This window comes from Poromitra crassiceps (assembly GCF_964638095.1).
Source record: "Poromitra crassiceps genome assembly, chromosome: 30".
Lineage (NCBI taxonomy): Eukaryota > Metazoa > Chordata > Actinopteri > Beryciformes > Melamphaidae > Poromitra > Poromitra crassiceps.
This window is the reverse complement of record NC_139652.1, coordinates 1,948,961-1,975,437: the sequence shown is the minus strand read 5'-3', so window position 1 is coordinate 1,975,437 and position 26,477 is coordinate 1,948,961. Positions and strand designations below refer to the sequence as shown.

Below are 26,477 nucleotides of genomic sequence, written 5' to 3'. Positions count from 1 at the left end.
ACTTGGGCGCAACGATGAAAGGATTACATTTTGGTGATCAAAGGTCAAGGTCACTATGACCTCTCCAATGCCATGTTCAAGCTTGTTAACGCCATATCTCAGGAATGCCTTGACGGAATTTCATCAAATTTGCCTCAAACATTAACTTGGCCTCAAGGATGAACTGATTACATTTTGGTGGTCAAACTTCAAGGTCACTGTGACTTCACGAACGCCATTCCCAAGTTGGCTAACGCAATATCTCAAGAACGGCTTGATAGAATTTCTTCTGATTTGGCTCAAACATCGACTTGGACGCAAGGATGAACTGATTCCATTTTGATTATCAAAGGTCAAAGGTCAAGGTCACTGTGACCTCTCAAATGCCATTTTCAAGCTTGTTAATGCGATATCTCAGGAATGTCTTGATGGAATTTCTTCGAATTTGCCTCAAACGTCCACTTGGACTCAAGGATGAACTGATTACATTTTGGTGGTCAAAGTTCAAGGTCACTGTGACCTCACACACCCAATTTCCAAACTCTGTAACACAACATCTCAGGAGCGCCTTGACGGAATTTCTTCCAATTTGCCTCAAATGGCGAGTTGGACTCAAGAATGAACTAATGGCGGAGGCATAAGTCCGCGTTGTGGTCGTTCTAGTTTTAATTGACATTGCAATTCCAATACAAAACAGCAGAGGATGCTGCAGCACCATAAGCACCTCCACTTCCCATGCCCCTGATCATCACTTGCCCACAGCCATCCAAGGACACTCAATCATGAGACTTAATCTTCTTGGAAACTATTTTTATTTTATTCTGATTGGTGTTAGATTTGTGTCATAGTTCTGTGGACCCCGACATGAGCCCGACAAAAAAAAAAAAAAAATTGAGGGCCCCTTTTCTTGAAATATAGCCAAATCTTGCTTCACCCAAAATGTTATTCACATAAAAAAGACTATATCCACAATGCTAATTATTTTAAAGAACTGCATCTTGACCTGAAGACATCAAATAGAATTCACTACTGCTAACTACAGTATAACATGTGCTAGTGGTGGTAAAAACTAACAGCTGACTGCCATAACAGCTCTGGCTAACATTACAATGCTAACTTTAGCTGCATGGTAGGTATAAGTAGCCAACTAACTTGCTATGCAAACTATGCCTATAATAACTAACAGCATTTCATTTTCACAGGTTTGAAAAAGGGATTGATGCTCTACTACTAATGATGTCATAATTTTTTTCTTTCTTTTTAATCTGAGGGGGCAATTGCCCCCTCAGATTCAACGGGCCTCTGTGTACATCAAACTTTCTTTTTTTTTTCTTTTCTTTTTACAAATTCCCTTACTTCTTATGAGTGACTTGTTGATCAAACAATTTATTTGTATTTGCATTATTATTGTTACAAATTGTTAAATGTTGAAAGTTGGGGGGGAATTTAAGGAGTCACTTGTTGATCAAAGATTATTTATTTATGTATTTATTATTATTATTATTATTATTATTATTATTATTATTATTATTATTTACAAATGTCCTTATCTCTTAAAAGTTTTTATGTTTTTATATATACAAATTACCTTATCTTATTATCTTTAAATTTGGCAATGTGGACTCTGTCTCTCTGTCTGTCTGTCTGTCTGTCTGTCTGTCTGTTTGTTTGTTTGTTTGTTTCGAAAATTTTGGCCGGGCACAGCTATGCCGTATTACGTGCGATCAGAGGGTAATTGCTATCGCAGTTTTGGCGCTTGCTAAACAAACTTATAGATTACATTACATTACATTACGTCATTGGGCAGACGCTTTTATCCAAAGCGACTTACAATAACACATTTTTGTCAGCAATAGAGCAATCAACTATGCAACACAGTCTATGACAACTACAACTTCTGAAGGAACAGTGGTACAAGTTTAGGTTAGTGGTACAAGTTTAGGTTAGTTTTTTTTTTTTTTTTTTTTTAGAAAGAGAGAGAACGAAGTTAGATCAAGAAGGGCCCAGATGGAGCCTGAAAAGGTGTGTCTTTAGTCTTTTCCGAAAGATCGGCAGTGATTCAGCAGTCCTGACCGAAGGTGGAAGCTCGTTCCACCATTGAGGTGCCAGGGACGAGAAGAGTCGAGATCGGGATGAGCGACTTTTGAGCCCCCGTAGCGAAGGAGGGGCGAGGCGACCTGCACTGGTGGAGGAGCGAAGGGAGCGCTGAGAGGTTTGGAACCTGACCATAGATTGCAGGTACAGGGGAGCTGACTGGTGTACAGCCCTGTAGGCCAGTATCAGTGTCTTGAATTTGATGCGTGCCGAGATGGGAAGCCAGTGGAGGTCCTGGAAGAGGGGAGTGACATGAGAGAATTTGGGTTGGTTGAATACCAGACGGGCTGCAGCGTTCTGAATGAGCTGAAGCGGTCGGATGTCGGTGGCAGGTAGGCCGGCCAGGAGCACGTTGCAGTAGTCCAGGCGGGAGATGATAAGAGACTGGACCAGGAGTTGAGTCGCTTCTCTTGTGAGGAAGGGACGGATTTTGCGGATGTTGTAGAGAGAGAACCTACAGGAGCGTGCTGTCGCAGCTATGTTGGCTGAGCAAGACAGCTGGTTGTCAAGGATCACCCCAAGGCTCTTAGCTGTTTGGGAGGGAAGTACAGTGGTGTTGTCAATGGAGATGGAGAGATATGCGAGAGGGCAGTCTTTCCCTGGGAGGAAGAGTAGCTCTGTCTTACCAAGGTTGAGCTTGAGGTGGTGGGCAGACATCCAGTCACCAATGTCTTTGAGGCAAGCAGAGATGCGAGCCTCGATTTGAGTGTCGGAGGGAGGGAAGGAAAGGAAAAGCTGGGTGTCATCAGCATAGCAGTGATAAGATTCAAGATTTAAGATTCAAGATTTTTATTGTCACTCCGTAGTACAAGTATCACGTGTGAAATTCTTGTGCTGTGGACTCCGTTTACAACATAGTATAAATATAACAGGGCATATGAGTGCAAAAACAACAAGAGACACAACAAGCAATAAGGCAGTAGAGTGATAAGACAAGTCAGAGACAGTGGCATATTCACTGCACATAGGTGCACATGTCATGTGCACCTATGTGCAAAGCCATGAGAAGAGATCACATAGGCAAGAGATCTGATATAGAGAAGGAAAAGTAAGGGGCCCAGGACTGAGCCCTGGGGGACACCGGTGGTAAGAGGACAGGAGCTGGAGAGGGACCCTCTCCATGAGACCTGGTATGAGCGGTTCGAGAGGTAGGAAGCAAACCAGGAGAGTGCAGAACCTGAAATGCCGAGGTCAGACAGAGTGGAAAGAAGGATTTGGTGGTTGACTGTATCGAAGGCAGCAGACAGGTCAAGGAGGACAAGGACAGAGGAGAAGGATGAGGCCTTAGCAGTGTGAAGGGCCTCTGTGACAGCAAGAAGAGCTGTCTCAGTGGAGTGAGAGGCCTTGAAACCGGACTGCAGAGGGTCCAGGAGGTCATTTTGGGAGAGATAGAGAGAAAGTTGTTCGGACGCTGCTCGTTCGAGGGTTTTGGAAAGAGAGACAGGTCTGTAGTTCTGAATAGCAGTAGGGTCAAGGGAGGGTTTCTTAAAGGTCCCATTCCGTGCAAACGCTGTTTTTACTTGTAAATGCATATATACTGCTGTCAGCCCTCCCTGTAATGAGTGGTCACACGCTCAGAACTGCCACAGTTGGATTTGTCCCTATCCAGCGTCCCCCTGCAGTCTCCTCCAAGCCACCCCCCCAAACGCTTCGTTTGCCCAGAGGGGAATCTGGGGGAATTGGGACGTCACTAGCTTCCTCCTGCATACTGCGCGGGTCTCTCTCACACAAGCTACCTGCACCATTTAGTCTATAGCCACAAAATTAACACTTCTAGCTGGAGCGACGCCAACTGTACGTGATCCAGCAACTGCAGAGGTGCATTCGGTAAGTCTAGGCATTTTGAGATGTCCTCTTTAGCGTAGTACCGTTAAGTTAACGATAACTCGCAACCTAGCGTGCTGGTCCACAGACGCTAATCTGATTGGCCGCTGGGAGCCTGGGGCGGGCTCTCCCTCAGCGGCCAATGGGAACTGTTAGTTCTGAATATATTATAGAAACAGGCCATTCTTGGGAAGCGACGAGATGAGGAAGTGAGAACTCCGTCACAACAAACGGGGTTGCTATATTTTCGACAGATTAATCCAGAATCATGTTTTATGGACCAGAGACACACGTTTTTAAGAGGTTACAGCTGCACGAATTGGGACCTTTAAGCAGAGGCTTGACCCTTGCAGTCTTTAGAGCAGGCGGAACAAGACCAGAGGACAGAGAGGAGTTTATGAAGGTAGTGAGGAAGGGAGATATGTTAGGTGAGATGGTTTGGAGGAGAGAGGAAGGGATAGGATCGAGGGGGCAGTAAGTGGCTTGGTTCGAGCTGATGAGTTTAAGCACTTCATCGGGAGAGAGGGGAGAGAAGGAAGGAAATCCAGGGACATAGCTTGAGACATTGAATTTAGAGCTTGATAATCACTTTGAGATCACTTGATTTGAAGTAGGCTGAGGAACAAGGAGCTACAACTTCCGGCAGGGATCTTTCGAAGTCTGAATATTGGATATCCAGGTGCAGCCGCGCTGGAAGTACTTTTAAGTAGGGGGTGCTGTGAGGAAGGGACTCTCGGTCCTGCCCACAAGGGCAGCCCCGAAGAAAATTTTACGTTTTTTGGACTTTTAGCCATATTTAGAGGAATATTTAATTTTAAATTAACATTAGGATTATACTGTTGTGATGTCATTATTCAGTATCTTCTCCTCTTCTCTGCAGCATTACTCAATTTACCCTCAGGAATCAGGGACAGTGATAGCCTACCTGCTTAGGTTACTCACATTCTGACTATTTGGTGATGTAGGCTAGTTCAGCCACCTGGTATTTCCCTCTCCAAATATGATGACCATCAGAGTGAGCATTCTCAAGTTATGGGCTTTTATGCCACTTATCCCCCATTCGAGATGAGATACAATAATTTGACTGTTTCATTGAAGAGGTAGTAGGCCTATGTCTAAAGAAATTTCATTTACAATAGAACTGTACCAGATATCTCCATACAACTACTGGTCAGTGTTCAATAGCACCCTAGACAATTCAGTAATGGTATATTTTTCAGGGATTTCAGTTTTTCTGATAAATGAGAGAAAAGTGATGGAGTCCTATGTTCCTATCACCACAAAGTACAATTTCCGCCTAAAGTAAAGCTATATTTACAGGACTATAATTCATTATCTTTTTAGGTAAATCATTTTCTGACTATTTGGTGATGTAGGGCAGCCACCTGGTTCATACCTCAGCAAATCTGATGAGGTAAAGAGTGAGCATTCTCAAGTTATTGGCTTTTTTGTCACCTTTCCCCTATTCGGACTGGCCTAATTTGGCTCTTTTTCAGGGATTGGGGTAGTTCTAAAGAACAGACAAAAAAACATTTTTTCCCCAAATTTTTTTGTGTGACAACAATCAATTTCATTAATGGGAGACCCTAAAGATAAGAAAAATCATTGTTGTCATTTGTTCTACCTCGGGTAGGGGTATCTCAAAATCTGAGGGCCCTTTCTGCTAGATTAATATACAGTATGCATCTGCCCAGGTTGCCCTGGTAGATCCAGCCTTGCACACACACACACACACACACACACACACACACACACACACACACACACACACACACACACACACACACACACACACACACACACACACACACACACACACACACACACACACACACACACACACACACACACACACACACACACACACACACACACACACACACACACACACACACACACACACACACACACACACACTTATTCAGTTATTCAAGCTATGAAAGAATCAAAGCAGAAACATGTAGGCTAAAACCATGGATAAAACATGTTTGTAAACATTCATTCTGGTTGAGATTTACAAATTCAAGGGGGCCAATATGGCGGCGAGGCTGCTTTGGCCAGCTTTGGCGCTACCGCAGCGCCTCTAGCGTCTGTTTCCAAAAATGCATTTTAGTTGTCAGCTCTTTCCTTCCACACTCTTTGTCCCACAGTTCCATGAGGCAAAGATGGCGGTGGTTTTGGAGCGGAGCTTCATAGAGATCTGTGGATTTGAGAGGGAAAGTCTTCAGAGGTTCCGAGAGATAACAGTAAACCTCGGTAAAGCTTTACGACTAACTACCACAAACGTTACAGCTCCACAGTCTGTGTTCTGGATCATGTAACAACAAAGCGGGCGGCGGGGGTCATCACGACTCATTGACACATGCTAGCACGGCTAACACAGCTAACAGGCTAGCTAGTAGCGGTAACGTTATAACGGGGCCTTATCATTGGCCCTCGTTACTGTTCTGCTTATTTGGATGGGGAGTGAAAAAGGCTAATTGTTAGCTCTTCTGTAATGACAGTTGCCGATGTTTGAACTTCGTTAACGTTACCTGCTTTAGTATCAGTTAGCAGCTATTAGCAGGTAATGGTTAGGAGGTAACGTTAGCGCGTTTACACACCTGTCAAACAGAACAGCACGCTATCTGGCCAGTCTTGCAACCACATACAATAACGTTACATGTGTACCACCTCCCCTAGTCCCAATAACTTGCCGTGCTCTGTGCTATGTTGAGAACTCACAGCAAACTATATGTGTATCAATTTATATTAATATAGTCTTGTGTATCTTGTATATGAAAAGTATGCCAAGCCAGGCTTTTTATTACGCATCATTGCAGTTGACTCGTCCATTCGGTATCTGCCTGCCACACCAACCATCTTATTCTTCTATTACAATAAAATGTCACGTTAAAGCTGAATCGGCTGTTATTCAGGCACTCTTCCTCCACCAATAAGTTGCGAGCAGTGTGAACGACTTACAAAATTGATGTTATTCAGATAAACTGCTGCTTGGCGGATCATCTGTATGCCGAGTTTATCAGAAAGCCATAACGGCTTGGAAAAAGTTGTCCTTTTGCCAATGAGATGTGATTTTAAATTAACATGTTTTTGAATGGATTTTGGTTTGAATTTCTCTGTAAGAGAGAACAGAATGTATAGCGACTAACCAGCGCACTATGCTCATAAGTCTGATGGCACAGGAAAGTGAGAGTTTGATAATAAAGGTAGTGGTTCTCATGATCCATAGGTCTCAATGCACTTCCTGGTGGGGTCAAGTTCCCAGACAGTGCCGGAGGGTTCCACTATGTGGACAGTGGGAAGCTGCCATCCATCGCCAGCAACAGATTCATACACTGGTGAGTGACATTGACATTTTCCTGCCATTCTCTGCTATGCTACAGCATACAGGTAGCCCTGCTTTCACCATTGTCCTTTTCCCTCTCCAACTAGGAGAGAATGTCATACACCCAATCCACCAAGTAGCACTCATTTACAAAACACTTCACTTTGATCCAGCTGTCTGTCAAATCATCCTCCATCATATGAATTTGCTCCATACATTTTTTCAAGAAGCGTATGGCTTTCCATTTCCTTCAAATAGGGCTGGGCGATATGACCAAAATCTCATATCCCGATATAGGTCATTTCATATCCCGAATCCCGATAATGATATATACATATCGATATAGCATATTTTCTGTAAATTCAATTTATAGTTTATATAAAATGACCACATGGCCATTTATTTATGTAGCGGTTAAACCAGTTAAAAATGTGTCAATCTCAAACCCCACAAAGGATACAAGCATTCAGAATACAGATAAGCATGGCTATTCTTTACAACACAAACAAATGTATAATTAGTTGCAGGGCAGTAGAATGAAACACAAACTGAACCACACCACCAGTTCAATTTTCAAAGATTACATTAGAGCAAAACGGGTAGAATAAGTTATTTATAGTACAGTCCACTTCTCTCAATTTGTTTATAAAGGAACAAAAATGCTCGACTTCGGGATTTCCATGTTACCAGTTCAGTTCACTCAACAAAAATACTCCACTCTGGGATTTCCCGGTTATCCAACACAACTCTCACCCAAGGAAGGTAAAGCTAACTAGCTTGCTTTAGCAAGCTAGACGTTTGGTTGTCTGCTCCTTAATTGATTTCCTTGGGATGACGAGAGGAGATGTTTTGCCAGGTTTAACGTTACAAGGACATGGGCAAATATGGATCAAACGCGGACTTAACCCAGCGCAAATGCCTGGGTAGACTAGGCGGACAGAGTGGAGGTAGTCTTGCAGTGCCAGCCGTGGAAGCTTGATGAGACTAGAGTGGAGGTAACTTTTCCCTGCTCTTTCTACTCATTTGTGCCACTCATTACATTGTTGACAGAGTCTCGTGTGTGTGTGGACGTGAGTAAAAAACATTGTTGACAGAGTCTGGTGCGTGTGTGTGTGGACGTGAGTAAAAAACATTGTTGACAGAGTCTGGTACGTGTGTGTGTGTGTGGACGTGAGTAAACGTGTGTGTGTGTGTGGACGTGAGTAAAAAAGGAAACGGAATGACAAAAGCACAGCGTCACCCAAATGACGGACAATATTGTCGTAAAGAGTGTGATTTGCAACACAACGATAAAAACGATAGAGCATCATATGAAATGAAATACATTTTCTATTGCGAAAACGATATATATCGTCATATCGCCCTACCTTCAAACCATCGGAGCGTGAACATGTAAACGACGTATAAATAACTTCACCTTGCGAGGCAGCTGGATTCGCATGAGGTCATGAGTTCACGATCACACAACAAATCCATCCTGCCACACTCCAATCATGGGGTTGAATCTGAACCACCAGTGGTTGAATCTGAACCACCAGTGGTTGAATCTGAACCACCAGTGGTTCGCACCAATCAGTGTCCTCTGCAGTGGAGGAAATTGAAACAATATTTTGGGTGCCACTTTTGCCTCCGCTGTCTGAAAACTGGGGGCATTTACAAAATGTTGGGGGCACTTTAAAAAATATTAATTAGTGCATAAAGTTGCTAAAGCGTAGTGTAAACAACAGCGCCATTTGTTTGTGTGTGTTCTTCATCGTCGTCTTCTGGCAACCAGCTTGCAGGTGCTGAGTGTGTGTGTTAGAGATGAATTGAATGAAAATAAAATCAAAATATTGGGGCTTAATTCCTACACTGGTCCTATGAGGCAGCTATGGGTGGAATTTAAGTGTGACGACAGCGAGAAGTGAGCCCATGATAGACAGATGGTTCAGCCAATCACCTAGGGCTGGGCGATAAAACGATAGCAATATATATCGCGATAGACACGTGATCAATACAATAAAAAAATGGCTCGATATAGCCGTTTGATAAACCGCATGAAAAAAACAAGAGCGCTTCTCCTCCGTGGCTCATAAACAGCTTATCATGTCCTTTGTTAATACAGCATGCTACGAGTGACACAGAAACAGCCAATCATATACAGACAAACCCCGAGCGTGCACCCGCCCCAGCTCATAAACAGCCAATCATATCCCTTGACACAATGGGCAGTGCTAGTGACACGAACAGCATGTTTGGTCTCACCCCGGCACCACACCACCACACACACGTGAAACAACAACACAGAAGAAGGAGAACATATAAAAGGGACGCAGAAAGCAGAACCCTGTTGTCTGTAAACATTACAAAGAATTCAATGTGAGTGAGTTTCAATTCATGTTAACGTAAATTGACAGCGTGTTAAGCCTGCAGTCTTGTGCGACCGGGACATTAACGTTACGGTAGACTAACGTTACTGTTACACCAATTTCACAAATGCGGACATCTCCAACATTACTTTATGGAATGTGGGGCAGCTCATTCACTGAATCGCCACACGTTAAACAACCCTGAAACACACATTACCAAATATTTTTTGGTTGAGAAGGCTGGCAACGCTAGGCTTTGTCATCAAAATAAAACGTCACCATGTCTGTAAATTACTGCTTGCACTCAATATGTATGACAGTGTTAGCATTACAATTATTACCTGTGTGCGTTGAAAATAAGGTGGTTGAAAATAAAGTGGTTAAATGCAAACCTCTTTTTCTTCTGATGTTTTATTTATTAATAAAAACGGGTCATTAAAAATGATCAATAATTATCTATATCGACTGCAGTGTTTCCCCTAGAACAGTTTTCAGGCCTGGAGGGATTTCAGAACGTACCCCGGCCGCAACGGTGGAGGCCCTCGCTGGCGACGCTAAACTTTTAGCTAACCTGTTCACATCTATGTTGGCAATGGCATCCCAAGTATCATCATCCTATTATGGGATGCGATGCAAACAGTTGTATTATGGGATGTGCATTTCCCAGGCAACGACATGTTGACACGTTTTGGAACAGCGCTGCACGCTGGCACGATGCTCCTAAAAGCAAAATGCTTATTGTTTTGAATGATTTGACATCTTCTATTACTATCAACACTGTCAACACCAGTATTGTTGTATTGTAATAATATGACATAAAGGTTTATCGAAATTTTGGGGAGAGCAGGGGAAAAACCTTTTTTTTTCTTTTTCCCCTGGCCTGGTGGAGGCGCTGTTAGAATGGTAGGGGAAACACTGGACTGATATGAAAATTTTTATATCTATAATATACTCTTTAGCTATATCGCCCAGCCCTACAATCACCTGCCAGTCTTTTTTTAAGTGTCCGCCCTTTGGTTTCCCGTGCGACTCATTCCCAGATGGTTATGTGAAAAGAAATCATCTGGCAGTGTCACATTATAAGTACATTTGACTGGACCTAAAGTTCTGATCTTTGTGTTGGCTGTAGTAGGTCTACGTCAGACTGGACCTAAAGTTCTGATCTTTGTGTTGGCTGTAGTAGGTCTACATCAGACTGGACCTAAAGTTCTGATCTTTGTGTTGGCTGTAGTAGGTCTACGTCAGACTGGACCTAAAGTTCTGATCTTTGTGTTGGCTGTAGTAGGTCTACATCAGACTGGACCTAAAGTTCTGATCTTTGTGTTGGCTGTAGTAGGTCTACGTCAGACTGGACCTAAAGTTCTGATCTTTGTGTTGGCTGTAGGTCTACGTCAGACTGGACCTAAAGTTCTGATCTTTGTGTTGGCTGTAGGTCTACGTCAGACTGGACCTAAAGTTCTGATCTTTGTGTTGGCTGTAGTAGGTCTACGTCAGACTGGACCTAAAGTTCTGATCTTTGTGTTGGCTGTAGTAGGTCTACGTCAGACTGGACCTAAAGTTCTGATCTTTGTGTTGGCTGTAGTAGGTCTACGTCAGACTGGACCTAAAGTTCTGATCTTTGTGTTGGCTGTAGGTCTACGTCAGACTGGACCTAAAGTTCTGATCTTTGTGTTGGCTGTAGGTCTACGTCAGACTGGACCTAAAGTTCTGATCTTTGTGTTGGCTGTAGGTCTACGTCAGACTGGACCTAAAGTTCTGATCTTTGTGTTGGCTGTAGGTCTATGTCAGACTGGACCTAAAGTTCTGATCTTTGTGTTGGCTGTAGTAGGTCTACGTCAGACTGGAGCTAAAGTTCTGATCTTTGTGTTGGCTGTAGTCGGTCTACGTCAGACTGGACCTAAAGTTCTGATCTTTGTGTTGGCTGTAGTAGGTCTACGTCAGACTGGAGCTAAAGTTCTGATCTTTGTGTTGGCTGTAGGTCTACGTCAGACTGGACCTAAAGTTCTGATCTTTGTGTTGGCTGTAGGTCTATGTCAGACTGGACCTAAAGTTCTGATCTTTGTGTTGGCTGTAGGTCTACGTCAGACTGGAGCTAAAGTTCTGATCTTTGTGTTGGCTGTAGGTCTACGTCAGACTGGACCTAAAGTTCTGATCTTTGTGTTGGCTGTAGGTCTACGTCAGGCGATACGGTGCAGCTGGTGGAGCAGAGTCTGGACACCAACCTGCTCAACAATGCCGTCAAACTCAAGTTCATCCACTGTACTGTGCTTCCTGGAGGCGTGAACATCCAGGAGACCCTCAACAATGTCATCATCCTCATCGTCACCAACCAGAGTGTTCACCGCGTGGTGCTGCCTCACCCCACACGCATGTACCGCAGCGTGAGTGACCCTTTCTGTCTGCTACTGTATAGGGATGGGCATTTCTAGCAAAAACACTATTCGAAATTCGCTGGCCAAAGTCGACTTTTAATCGAAATTCGAAAAAAAAAAAAAAAAATTTGGTGAGTGAAACTGTGAAATGTTGCATTGTCTTCCCTGATTCTAAGTCTAAGGCTTTATTAATTAATAGAAAAAGCTTCTGCTGTGGATTTTTAGCTCAAACAAGCATTGCACCACTGAAGTAAATAACATGTTACATGACATTGACATTTTCAAAAATAAAAAACAGTTTTGACAATCATGAGTGGTTCATTAAATATTTAGTAGGCTCAGGTCTGAGTGCCAAAGGGGTGCCAAAGTCACCCCCTCTCCCTCTTCATGGGATTTCATCCGCCATTCATTTTTCCATAAACCTTGCTTAAAATGCGTATAAAAATTGTTTTACTTCCTCAAACCAAGCGATTTGACTATACTTAGAATCAGGGGAGACAATGCAACATTTCACTCACAAAAAAAAATTCGAATTTCGACTTTCAATAATAAAAGTCGACCTTGATAATAACAACGATTATTCGAAAATTCAAAATTCGATGCCCATCCCTACTACTGTACACCGCGTGGTGCTGCCTCACCCCACACGCATGTACCGCAGCGTGAGTGACCCTTTCTGTCTGCTATGCTAGTGATGCGTGTGCAGGGCTCTAGGTGGGGAAAGAATGGGAAATTGCGGAAAACGAATTTGGCAAAAGTGTTGAAACGTTTGGGAAAGCAGTGTTCATTTGGGTCTGCAGCAGCAAAGAAGAGGTATTAATAACAATAGAACAAATCATTTGAAAAATATCTGTACAGTGGAGATGCAGGAAATACTGCCATGTAGCTCTTGACAGATGTCAGAATAACTGCTCTGAAGGGAAACATGGCAGTTTCGTCTCCACCGACCCACAATACCAAAGCCTCCTCCAACCTTTCTCCACCGTCCGTCCCATCCTCTCCCAGGAGCTGGTGACGGAGCTCCACATGCAGTCCATCTTCACCGACATGGGCAAGCTGAGCCTGCAGGACCCCGCCCACAGCGCCGTCATCCCCACAGCGCCAGGGCAGACGGGGGGTCCGAGCGCCGCCACCGCCTGGCTCAGCCACCAGGGGGAGTCCCACTACGCCCTGGCCTCGCCTGCCGGCGGCATCATGGTCATCACTATGCCACCGCACGACACACAGGGTGAGGAGGATGTGTAACGCGCCATTCAACAATGATACCCATCTCTACACTGGCACTGTTTGGTATCGGAACCGATTTTCAAAGTGCCACATTTTGGATCCTAAATGTTCTCCTATTTGGAAAAGTAATCAAATCAGTTGAGTTTGTTCTGATTTTATTTAGAAAGTTAGATGTCAGAAAATGTTTTCATTTCATTTAATGAAACGTGCTTTCATTAAACAAAGTGAGGTACTGAAAAGAACAATCTTTTCAGAAGTGGTATTGAATTTATAGTATACTAGGCATCGATTCACATTCATATTCAGATAAATATCAACTCCCTTTTTTACTTGGAAAGTGCTTTAAAATCTGAATGTCAACATAAATTTAAACGTAAACGATTCAGCGATTATCTGTCAACGATTCAATTCGATTCACACGTCCGCATCGATTAAACGATTCATTTTGACACCCCTAATCTCCAAGGCAGTTTTCTTCATATAGGTGCTCCTGTTGTATCACTCAAATATTAACATCAGATTATATGTCAATGTTAAAAAGAAAGTGTGTGTGTGTGTGTGTGTGTGTGTGTGTGTGTGTGTGTGTGTGTGTGTGTGTGTGTGTGTGTGTGTGTGTGTGTGTGTGTGGTGTAGGGAGTGTGTGTGTGGTGGAGCTGAAGAGGAGCACGGTCATGCAGAGGTTGGCAGGCTGGATGCCCTCAGCTATGCGGGGGGAGCAGAGCCCCGGGGACCTGGCCGTCAGTCTGGCTGTGCGGGAGCTGGAGGACGACTGCTTCATCTTCGCCCTCTGCCAGGATCACAAACTCCGCATGTGGTCCTTCAGGGTCAGACACTTTTCACTCACTCGCTCACTCACTCACTCACTCACTCACTCACTCACTCACACACTCACTCACTCACTCACTCACTCACTCACTCACACACTCACTCACTCACTCACTCACTCGCTCGCTCGCTCACTCACTCACTCACATGTTCTCAGTAGGGTTGTCAAAAGTATCGATAAAAGTCATTACTAAAAATGTTAAACTGATACAATACTCATTTGCATCTGTATCAATATGAGCAGTGCTTTCTCTTAATGAGAAATCAAACATACCACCGATTTCTCCCTCCCTGTCATTGGTGGGTATCTTTGCTTCAAAAAGTTCAACGTATTCTGATAGGCTGATGACTAGAGCAGGGGTAATCTGCTGTATTATGATAGGCTGATGACTAGAGCAGGAGTACTCTGCTGTGTTGTGATAGGCTGATGACTAGAGCAGGGGTAATCTGTTGTGTTATGATAGGCTGATGACTAGAGCAGGGGTAATCTGCTGTGTTATGATAGGCTGATGACTAGAGCAGGGGTAATCTGCTGTGTTATGATAGGCTGATGACTAGAGCAGGGGTAATCTGCTGTGTTATGATAGGCTGATGACTAGAGCACGGGTAATCTGCTGTGTTATGATAGGCTGATGACTAGAGCAGGGGTAATCTGCTGTGTTATGATAGGCGGATGACTAGAGCAGGGGTAATCTGCTGTGTTATGATAGGCTGATGACTAGAGCAGGGGTAACCTGCTGTGTTATGATAGGCTGATGACTAGAGCAGGGGTAATCTGCTGTGGTATGATAGGCTGATGACTAGAGCAGGGGTAATCTGCTGTGGTATGATAGGCTGATGACTAGAGCAGGGGTAATCTGCTGTGTTATGATAGGCTGATGACTAGAGCAGGGGTAATCTGCTGTGTTATGATAGGCTGATGACTAGAGCAGGGTTAATCTGCTGTGTTATGATAGGCTTATGACTAGAGCAGGGGTAATCTGCTGTGTTATGATAGGCTGATGACTAGAGCAGGGGTAATCTGCTGTGTTATGATAGGCTGATGACTAGAGCAGGGGTAATCTGCTGTGTTATGATAGGCTGATGACTAGAGCAGGGGTAATCTGCTGTGGTATGATCAGGGTTTCCGCTAGGGGTGTCGCGGTATGTGTATTCGTCCCGTGAGTTCACGGTACGGGCATCACGGTACAATACATGGAGCTCCACGACGAATACGCCGAATCCAGAAGGTGGCAGTAAAGCACCTAAACGAACGCTGTTTGAACGCCATTAAACACCACAGAAGAAGACATGCGAAAACAACACGAGAAAGCCGTCCATTTTGCCAGTCACTTTAACTAACGCTATGGCGAGAGGCGAGGCATGCAAGATGCAAGAGCTTGAAGAGCCGCCACCTTCTTTTAAATCAGCGGTGTGGGAGAGTTTCGGCTTCCCAGTCGACTACAACAGCGATGGAGTGCGAGAGATTGATCGAAACAAAGACAGTGTGTCGGCGTTGTTCGGCAGTTGTTGGGTACGTCAGTGGAAACACCTCCAACATGCTAACGCATCTCAGGCGACATCACCCAGATGCACCGATCACCGGAGACAGGGTAAATAAAACGGGACAACTGCTTCTCCCTGCTGCTTTTAACCATCCTCTGAATGCCAACACAGACCGACACAAGAAGATTACAGAGGCGATTGGCGTCTACATTTCCATGGATATGTGCCCATATGCAGTGGTAGAGCAAGCCGGCTTCAGGCATTTATTAAAGGTACTCGAGCCTCGTTACAAGGTCCCATGCCGTTCACACATGAGCGAAACCGTGGTCCCACGTCTGTACACGCGCACACGAGCAGTGATTGAGAACGGCCTGTCCACTGCACCCGCCGCTGCATTAACAACTGATGGATGGACGTCCCGTGCTACTGAAAGCTACCTCACCATGAGCGCACACTACATCAACAGTGAGTGGGAAATGAAGAATCCTGTTCTAACGAGACCTGTGTATGAACAGCACACTAGCGCCCACCTAGCTGAGAAGCTACAAGAGGCAGTAGCAGCCCAGCGTTACATAAACCCAGCACAGCCCTACATACAAACCCAGCACAGCCCTACATCAAATATAACCTAATGCAAGAGAGTGTATGTTCACTGTTAATGTACTGTTTACTGCTTGAAACAGGGCCATGCTGTACCAGTTTGTGACACTAGGTGGAGCACTAGTACTGCCTGTTCAAAATGAATGCCCAAGGTTCCAAATAAAAAATGAAAAGATGTTTGTTTTTTTTGCTTTTTCCCGCGTTATACCGTACCGTATTCGTACCGAACCGTGACCCCAAAACCCAGGTACGTACCGAACCGTGACTTTTGTGTACCGTGACACCCCTAGTTTCCGCTAGACAAAACAGCTGCAGGACAACGTGTCCTTTAAGATTTCAAATACAGGACAAGTGGGATAAATTCAGGACACATATTAAATCTGTGTTTATTGAGCTTAAAAACAATTGATATAGGCTTAGGCTATATCTGTCTTTGTTTATTTTTCGATACCGCGGGGTATCGAAAATGGTATAAGAGTGTCGATATTTTTCTCGGTATCGGTATTGAAGTAGAAATTCTAGTATCATGACATCCCTGGTTCTCAGTGTTGGGAGTTCAGCCGCTAAGCTCATGCTTCATTTCAAGCTGTGCGTGTTACTGGTTACTGATAAAGCACTTTATGCGACAAACTCACGGAATGCTGTTTTTGACTTTTATGCTTCTGCTTTATTAGCACTAGCATTAGTCCTTAAAGGACACTTTTGCAGATTTTCAACCACCTTTGTATCATTGTAATGTTGGTATGTGCAAAGGAACAGTGTTTATCTTGCCTCCATGTTGCCTGCAACGAGAGCACCCTGTTAGCTTGCCTCCATGTTGCCTGCAGCGAGAGCACCCTGTTAGCTTGCCTCCATGTTGCCTGCAACGAGAGCACCCTGTTAGCTTGCCTCCATGTTGCCTGCAGCGAGAGCACCCTGTTAGCTTGCCTCCATGTTGCCTGCAGCGAGAGCACCCTGTTAGCTTGCCTCCATGTTGCCTGCAGCGAGAGCACCCTGTTAGCTTGCCTCCATGTTGCCTGCAGCGAGAGCACCCTGTTAGCTTGCCTCCATGTTGCCTGCAGCGAGAGCACCCTGTTAGCTTGCCTCCATGTTGCCTGCAACGAGAGCACCCTGTTAGCTTGCCTCCATGTTGCCTGCAGCGAGAGCACCCTGTTAGCTTGCCTCCATGTTGCCTGCAGCGAGAGCACCCTGTTAGCTTGCCTCCATGTTGCCTGCAGCGAGAGCACCCTGTTAGCTTGCCTCCATGTTGCCTGCAACGAGAGCACCCTGTTAGCTTGCCTCCATGTTGCCTGCAACGAGAGCACCCTGTTAGCTTGCCTCCATGTTGCCTGCAACGAGAGCACCCTGTTAGCTTGCCTCCATGTTGCCTGCAGCGAGAGCAACCTGTTAGCTTGCAGAAAGTCCCTTGCACAATCCTGACGTAAAACATGTTGGATACGAGCGACATTGTAATGATTCAAAGCTGGTTGAAAATGGGGAAAGTGACCCTTTAATTTTTTTTATTTTAAGTCCGATTGAAAGGAAACTTTGCTTTGTTGCTTTTGTCAGTTTTAAAGTTGAGAAGGAATTTGTTCCTCAAATCTTCTTAATTGTTGTCACTAGTAGTAGTAGTATTGCTGTTTCTGTGTAGCAATTGTATGAAATGTAGTGATTAGTAAATGTAACTATATTTATGAAAGTATTTTAATTTAGATATTTTATGGAATATCTTCTTAATGACGAGCATACTGTGTAGCACATGAAATAATATGACCAAGCCTCCTCTGCCCCACAGGACCAGAGCTGTTTGCTGGAGGCGGACATGTTGGAGCACATGCCCGCCTGTAAAGGGGTGAAGCGCGTGGCGGCTCAAGGCCACCGGCTGCGCGTGACCTTCTCTCCGGCCACAGGCCTGTGTGTGGCCGTCTACCTGGCTGTGCCGCAGAGAGGACAGTTCACCGTTCTGCAGCTGGTCGCCACCGACAACAACCGCTACAGCCTGGAGCACATCTCCACTCTCTTCTCCACACAGGTCAGCCTCGAGCACATCTCCACTCTCTTCTCCACACAGGTCAGCCTGGGACAGGGACTCGCAAATCCCAGAAATTCACCAGGGGCCAGTTGCACCAACTGGTCTTACACTGGTCTTAAGCTAAGTTGGTCGTAACTTTACGACCTAACAGCTACGCCGGTTGCACCAAGACGGCTTAAGCCTTATTTTCACTACGACCAGGCGTAACTCTTACGCCTGGTCAGGAGGAGGCGTAGAGCCTGCCTGTAACAGAGATCTCCGCTGAGACCTTTTTGAGTCCTTACCGTCATCGTCGTAACACAGCCAGTTCTCCGTCTTTGAAGCACGATGTTAGATTATAACTAACTAGTTGTGTGGCTTAGCCTTCCCAAATGTTGCCGTTAATTTTTTAGAATTTAATACATAGAATTGGGAACGTTACATTCAATTTCATTCAGACTGTCTGTCTGGCTCAATCGCCGCCATTTTTCCCCCGGAGCGAGGGAGGGTGGGATGAAAGAGGGTGTAGTGATGCACATACAGTAGTGGCTGAGAGAGCGTAGTGGCACAGTGACGCTCCAAGCAGGTCGCGAGGCACATTTTTGCAACATCATCCAATCAGGGTGCATTCCCTGGCAATTCACATGGACGCGCATTGCTACGACCAGCATAGTTAAGACCAGACGTAAGCCGTGTTGGTGCAACAGGCGTAAATCCACTCTAAAGACTGGTCTTAACTAAGACCGACGTAGGAGTTACGACCAGGCATAGTTAAGACCACTTGGTGCAACCGGCCCCTGTTGCTTTCACCAAATCAAACCACTGTAGACCAGGGGGGAAAATGATGAGTGGTATTGACAGTAGAGCCTGACCGATACTTGACTTTTGGGCCCGATACCGATATTGGGGAGTAAAACAATTCCAATATCGATATATCGGCCGATACTCTTATATTATATATACACATTATATTACTTTTATTTTTTGCCAATGACCCCTCAAATATCAAATGCTTGACAAAGATGTGACTTGACGGGACTTGAGGTATGCAATGTAGGCAGGATATTTTACCGTTTGACAATAAACTTTATTGTCCAAAATCACATCAATGCAATAAAACGGTAAACTTCACTGGGAATATATTCATTGTAAACAACTAGAAATACAAAAACACAAATCGAACAAATATAACTTGAGTTAAGAAAAAGGATCAAATATACACATGTCGTCTATAACAAAAAAACAAAACATACACATAAATATATACACATAAATACACAATTTTAAAGCAGGAGAATTTCACACATTTTCACTACAACACAAAGTGAAGTCTTAATGAGCATGAGAGGTGGCATGTCATGTTGACATTTGAGTGTCCAGGCCAACATATCTAGTAATGATGTTACTAGTAGTACGGGGTACGGTGGCGCAGTTGGTAGCGCTGTCGCCTCACAGCTAGAAGGTCCTGAGTTCGATTCTCGCCTGGGACGCTGTGGGCGCTGGAGTTGTGGCCCCCTCCATATCTTCAGTGCCTACCGCCCAGGTGGGCTATCTCGTCGAAAGGGCCTTTCTGTGTGGAGTTTGCATGTTCTCCCCGTACCCCCCAGGGGGTTCCTCCGTACATAACCCCCCACTAAAAACATGCAGAAGATCGTCATCCGACCAGTGACGACAACATCTGAAGTTGGTCCAATGATGGTCCCCGGGCGCTGGAAAGAAATAGCGACCACTGCTCCTGGCCTGCCCCCTGGAGGAAAGGACAAGCCTGGATGGGTCAAATGCAGAGGACATATTTCACCGGCCACCGTCAGCATGAGTGTGTGTTGTGGCCGCATGCATGTGTTGTAGTGACAATAAAGACGGGCTGCCGTCTGAAATCGTGTTTTTAGTCTTTATACCTTTTAGGAGTCCGGGGCCTAAAAAAAAATAAGTTTGGTTCCTGTTGGTTGTCAATTCGGTGATGGGTCGGTAGGGAATTTATTTTATTTTATTTTTTTATTTTTTTTCCCAGTGGCAGCAAGGGATAGATAGGAAATATATATATATTTTTATTTTCCTTAAAATTACAGCAGCGATGGATACTTTTTTTCATAACATAGCCTACATGTACTCTACCACTGTGCTCTACACACGTTTTTATATGAACAAAATATTTAAGTCAATATGAATGCTTTCATATCAAACATGTTTGATATTTAGGACTGAAAATCTGCGTGAATAGCCTACATCATCCTGCTGCTGTGCAAGCCTCCCGTCATTATCGTTTATCTCCCCTAGAATCTCAAACATGCACACACTACAAGATTTGTAAATGTGGCGCACCACGCACTACAGGATATTATTAAGATTATCGGCAGGATAATCACCTTGACGCCCGGCCATACTCGTTTTTGGGGTTCCAGCAGTGACCAAAGCGCTCCGCCCCCACCTCGCCTCTCTCTCTTTCCTCATTTTCATGCCCGTCTCGCCAAACAAATGAATCTCACGGTAGTTAGCATGCGTGTAACAACGCGAGTCTATTGTCTGTACAAGTAAGAACACAAACACATGGGCTACCAAAATATATTCCCCTGCTGCATGCCATGAGATCGGCAAAAGTTTGGATAGACTGGATTGCTTCCCGCAGCAGCAATGCCTTTTCCCCCCCACACTGCTCGATAGACAGGTAGGAGATTACAGCCTCTGACTGCAGGGGCTCAAAACTACGATATAACAACTTTTTATTCATTGGTCATTCATTGTGATATAAATTAGTGACATTTTCCCCCAAATCCTCATGGTTCTGTGCTGTTGGTATTTGGTAGCCTATCTGATGCGTGCAGTGCAGCGCATCAAATGAGCCGCGTCAATTAACGATAATGACGGGAGTCTCGCGCAGCAGCAGAACGATGTATTCGCGCAGATTTTCAGTCCTAAATATCAAACATGTTTGATATGATCGGGGAAGGCCCCGATGAGGCTGTGAGCAGATCGGGAGGGTTAAGATTGGATCTGCAAACAGCTCACACTAAAATCTTGTAGTGTGAGCCAGCCATAGCGCCACCGTCAAATCAACATGCTCATAAAATAAATTGGGTCGCACGTAAATTGACAGGGTCGGTCGGCAACCGGAACCAAACTTTATTTTTTTTTAGGCCCGGTCAGCTGTTGAGGATCTTCACAACACTGCTGCTCCCCCAACCTACTCCCAATTTAACCTCGTATGTGTTTAGTTTAACTCCTGACGGTTTAATCTTTGAACCTCATAAGAGCTCTAGTGAAGCCTGACATCCTCGGGGAAGGCTCTTGTATGCATTCCACAGTTGAGGTCAAAACCAAAAGACATTGCATGTTTGTTTTCTGTGGAAAACAAAGTTTATTTTTCTCTCTAGTGCTGACCAACAGTCTGTGTGTTTTAATAAAGTATCTTTTTCTCTCTAGTGCTGACCAACAGTCTGTGTGTTTTAATAAAGTATCTTTTTCTCTCTAGTGCTGACCAACAGTCTGTGTTTTAATGGGAAAGTATGAAGTGATTGATTGTCTGTTGATCTGATGTTCTCTGAGCAGGAGACGCTGGTGGACTTTGCCCTGACCTCCACTGACATCTGGGCACTCTGGGTGGATGACTCCAACACCACCATTGTCAAATACATCAACTTTGAACAGTGAGTAGGATGGTCCCACAACGATCACTAAGAATTTAAATGAGTTCTGGGACAGATAGTTTTGGGAAATATGTTTGTTGTGTTTAGCTTCTGCCTGTCTGTTTTTCAGTAATACAGCGGGCCAGTGGAACCAGGTGTTTGTTCAGCCGCCACCAGAGGAGGAGATTGACATCGGAGTGGACCAGGACCCCAGGGTAAGATCAGCTCAGTACCATCACCCCACATTTAACCACCTAGTACCCACCCTGCTGAGGTGTCTTTGAGCAAGGCACTGCATCCCTGCCAGCTCCAGGGCTGCTGCTCTGTAGCAGACCCTGATCTGACCTCTGGGGAAAAGAGAAATTGCTCCTTCAGGGATCAATAAATCACAAATGAGCAGTGTAGTTGAAAATGATATTCACATAAAATGACAAAGGTGCGATACATTTCCCCCTTCAAATTATTGAGATAAAATATCAGAATGCTAAATAATCAGGATTATGTTTTTAGCCATTTTCTTCATACACGTGTGTTGTACATTAACAGGAGACATACCTGGAGGTGCTCTTCTCCCCTCTGCGCTTCACTGCCTCAGCCATAGTTAAAGCTCTACAGGTAAGGACCACCGCCTCAGCCATAGTTAAAGCTCTACAGGTAAGGACCACCACCTGAGCCATAGTTAAAGCTCTACAGGTAAGGACCACCACCTGAGCCATAGTTAACGCTCTACAGGTAAGGACCACCGCCTCAGCCATAGTTAAAGCTCTACAGGTAAGGACCACCACCTGAGCAATAGTTAAAGCTCTACAGGTAAGGACCACCACCTGAGCCATAGTTAACGCTCTACAGGTAAGGACCACCACCTGAGCCATAGTTAACGCTCTACAGGTAAGGACCACCACCTGAGCAATAGTTAACGCTATACAGCTAAGGACCACCACCTGAGCAATAGTTAAAGCTCTACAGGTAAGGACCACCACCTGAGCCATAGTTAACGCTCTACAGGTAAGGACCACCACCTGAGCCATAGTTAACGCTCTACAGGTAAGGACCACCACCTGAGCAATAGTTAACGCTATACAGCTAAGGACCACCACCTGGAACGCTCTGCCGCTCTACCATTTCTCCCTGGCTCTGTTTTTTCAGCTGGAAACTTTTTAGGAATATTGGTTAAATCTGTTGTTTGTAGAGGGTGTGATTGTTGAGTGCTTTTGACTTTGATGTAGTAGGAATTTGAGAGACTGTTGTGCTCATTGATGAGCTGCCTAAAAATGTAATATGTGATTCAGAGCAAGATAAAGAAGTTTAAAAAAAGGTAATCGTTCTTTCCCCCAGTTAAGCCACTTCAGTTTGAGGAATGGATTCTGTGTTTGTCGTACCAGGCTGATGTAGTCACTGCTATCTTTTTATTTACAAGGCACCAGGCTGATGTAGTCACTGCTATCTTTTTATTTACAAGGCACCAGGCTGATGTAGTCACTGCTATCTTTTTATTTACAAGGCACCAGGCTGATGTAGTCACTGCTATCTTTTTATTTACAAGGTACCAGGCTGATGTAGTCACTGCTATCTTTTTATTTACAAGGTACCAGGCTGATGTAGTCACTGCTATCTTTTTATTTACAAGGCACCAGGCTGATGTAGTCACTGCTATCTTTTTATTTACAAGGCACCAGGCTGATGTAGTCACTGCTATCTTTTTATTTACAGGCTGATGTAGTCACTGCTATCTTTTTATTTACAAGGCACCAGGCTGATGTAGTCACTGCTATCTTTTTATTTACAAGGCACCAGGCTGATGTAGTCACTGCTATCTTTTTATTTACAAGGTACCAGGCTGATGTAGTCACTGCTATCTTTTTATTTACAAGGTACCAGGCTGATGTAGTCACTGCTATCTTTTTATTTACAAGGCACCAGGCTGATGTAGTCACTGCTATCTTTTTATTTACAAGGCACCAGGCTGATGTAGTCACTGCTATCTTTTTATTTACAGGCTGATGTAGTCACTGCTATCTTTTTATTTACAAGGTACCAGGCTGATGTAGTCACTGCTATCTTTTTATTTACAAGGCACCAGGCTGATGTAGTCACTGCTATCTTTTTATTTACAGGCTGATGTAGTCACTGCTATCTTTTTATTTACAAGGTACCAGGCTGATGTAGTCACTGCTATCTTTTTATTTACAAGGCACCAGGCTGATGTAGTCACTGCTATCTTTTTATTTACAGGCTGATGTAGTCACTGCTATCTTTTTATTTACAAGGCACCAGGCTGATGTAGTCACTGCTATCTTTTTATTTACAGGCTGATGTAGTCACTGCTATATTTTTATTTACAAGGTACCAGGCTGATGTAGTCACTGCTATCTTTTTATTTACAAGGTACCAGGCTGATGTAGTCACTGCTATCTTTTTATTTACAAGGCACCAGGCTGATGTAGTCACTGCTATCTTTTTATTTACAGGCTGATGTAGTCACTGCTATCTTTTTATTTACAAGGCACCAGGCTGATGTAGTCACTGCTATCTTTTTATTTACAAGGTACCAGGCTGATGTAGTCACTGCTATCTTTTTATTTACAAGGTACCAGGCTGATGTAGTCACTGCTATCTTTTTATTTACAAGGCACCAGGCTGATGTAGTCACTGCTATCTTTTTATTTACAAGGCACCAGGCTGATGTAGTCACTGCTATCTTTTTATTTACAGGCTGATGTAGTCACTGCTATCTTTTTATTTACAAGGTACCAGGCTGATGTAGTCACTGCTATCTTTTTATTTACAAGGCACCAGGCTGATGTAGTCACTGCTATCTTTTTATTTACAGGCTGATGTAGTCACTGCTATCTTTTTATTTACAAGGTACCAGGCTGATGTAGTCACTGCTATCTTTTTATTTACAAGGTACCAGGCTGATGTAGTCACTGCTATCTTTTTATTTACAAGGCACCAGGCTGATGTAGTCACTGCTATCTTTTTATTTACAGGCTGATGTAGTCACTGCTATCTTTTTATTTACAAGGCACCAGGCTGATGTAGTCACTGCTATCTTTTTATTTACAGGCTGATGTAGTCACTGCTATCTTTTTATTTACAAGGTACCAGGCTGATGTAGTCACTGCTATCTTTTTATTTACAAGGTACCAGGCTGATGTAGTCACTGCTATCTTTTTATTTACAAGGCACCAGGCTGATGTAGTCACTGCTATCTTTTTATTTACAGGCTGATGTAGTCACTGCTATCTTTTTATTTACAAGGCACCAGGCTGATGTAGTCACTGCTATCTTTTTATTTACAGGCTGATGTAGTCACTGCTATCTTTTTATTTACAAGGTACCAGGCTGATGTAGTCACTGCTATCTTTTTATTTACAAGGTACCAGGCTGATGTAGTCACTGCTATCTTTTTATTTACAGGCTGATGTAGTCACTGCTATCTTTTTATTTACAAGGTACCAGGCTGATGTAGTCACTGCTATCTTTTTATTTACAAGGCACCAGGCTGATGTAGTCACTGCTATCTTTTTATTTACAAGGCACCAGGCTGATGTAGTCACTGCTATCTTTTTATTTACAAGGCACCAGGCTGATGTAGTCACTGCTATCTTTTTATTTACAAGGTACCAGGCTGATGTAGTCACTGCTATCTTTTTATTTACAGGCTGATGTAGTCACTGCTATCTTTTTATTTACAAGGCACCAGGCTGATGTAGTCACTGCTATCTTTTTATTTACAAGGCACCAGGCTGATGTAGTCACTGCTATCTTTTTATTTACAAGGCCATATTGAAACAACTCCAATGTTTATGAAGCACAGATTTTTTTGTGGATCATGTATAGTGTTGTAATGTGGTGATGAGATGTTTGTTGTGGCGTCTGTAACTTGATTAAATTTATACTGGTTTTCTTGGCCAGACATGAGGCTAACCTGCACAAATAAAGGTAAAATATAATAATAATAAATGTTATGGCCCATTTTGTGTTTTGTGCCTGTCAGATCTACAAGAGAGGCTCAGAGAGGATTGTGGACTTGCCCTGGGAGGCTCTGAAGAAAGAGGTGACCGTGGCCATGGAGAGTGAGGTACCTAATTTAATGCTTAAAGTCCCTGGAAACCAAAATCCACAAAAACGTTTTAACTGTTATTTAGGGTCTTATGTGAGTAATTGTGTGGCTCAGAAAGTATGAGCCATTACTTTCAACCCAAAGCCTTAAAATCGCCACTTTTCTACAAGGTCTGGATTTCCATTTCCTCATTGAAGAGAGCGGTGCTAAAATGCATGATCTTATCACGTCATAAGATTTAATCAAATCACACACACGCATGCACGCACGCGCGCACACACACAGACACACACAGTAGCGCTGTGCACTCGCAGCGCAGAGATATCTTCCTCTCTGTAAACCCTCTCTGTCTGTGCTATGCGTCGAGCAACGTGCGAACACACACATTCCATCTCTCTTTCCTTCTCTCTCTCTTTCTCTCTCTCCGTTAACGGAGAGAGAGGTCTCCTCCGAGCAGGTCTTCTCCAGCAGGTCTCCTCTGCTGCAGACTGGACATGCCCACACAGTCCTCGGGAGAAAATACACTCTAAAATCTAATTGATTCTCATGACTTTTGCCATGACTGTCAAACCTAAATTTATATACTTTGCGACGTTCATCATCGTTCAAATTTGGCTGGTGGCTTATTAAAAGAGAATTTCGTTTTTTTTTAACCTGCAGCCCTCTCCTCACATTAATTATGATCTGACAACTCACCCAGTGCTCTCCGCAGCGTT

The 26,477-nt window shown here is 44.0% G+C and overlaps 1 protein-coding gene across 1 annotated transcript in view; it reads left to right on the top strand.

Moving 5' to 3' along the window:
- Positions 1 to 6,061: 6,061 nt before the first annotated feature.
- nup160 (nucleoporin 160) overlaps positions 6,062 to 26,477 on the top strand; it is a 58,891-nt gene continuing 38,475 nt past the window's right edge. Inside the window, exons 1-10 of the mRNA XM_083663070.1 lie at positions 6,062 to 6,153; positions 7,130 to 7,238; positions 11,744 to 11,954; positions 12,951 to 13,173; positions 13,806 to 13,996; positions 17,857 to 18,093; positions 21,619 to 21,716; positions 21,826 to 21,910; positions 22,242 to 22,310; positions 25,696 to 25,779. Of these exons, the coding sequence (XP_083519196.1) occupies positions 6,063 to 6,153; positions 7,130 to 7,238; positions 11,744 to 11,954; positions 12,951 to 13,173; positions 13,806 to 13,996; positions 17,857 to 18,093; positions 21,619 to 21,716; positions 21,826 to 21,910; positions 22,242 to 22,310; positions 25,696 to 25,779 (1,398 nt within the window). The 5' untranslated portion in view covers position 6,062. The remainder of the gene's footprint in view (positions 6,154 to 7,129; positions 7,239 to 11,743; positions 11,955 to 12,950; positions 13,174 to 13,805; positions 13,997 to 17,856; positions 18,094 to 21,618; positions 21,717 to 21,825; positions 21,911 to 22,241; positions 22,311 to 25,695; positions 25,780 to 26,477) is intronic.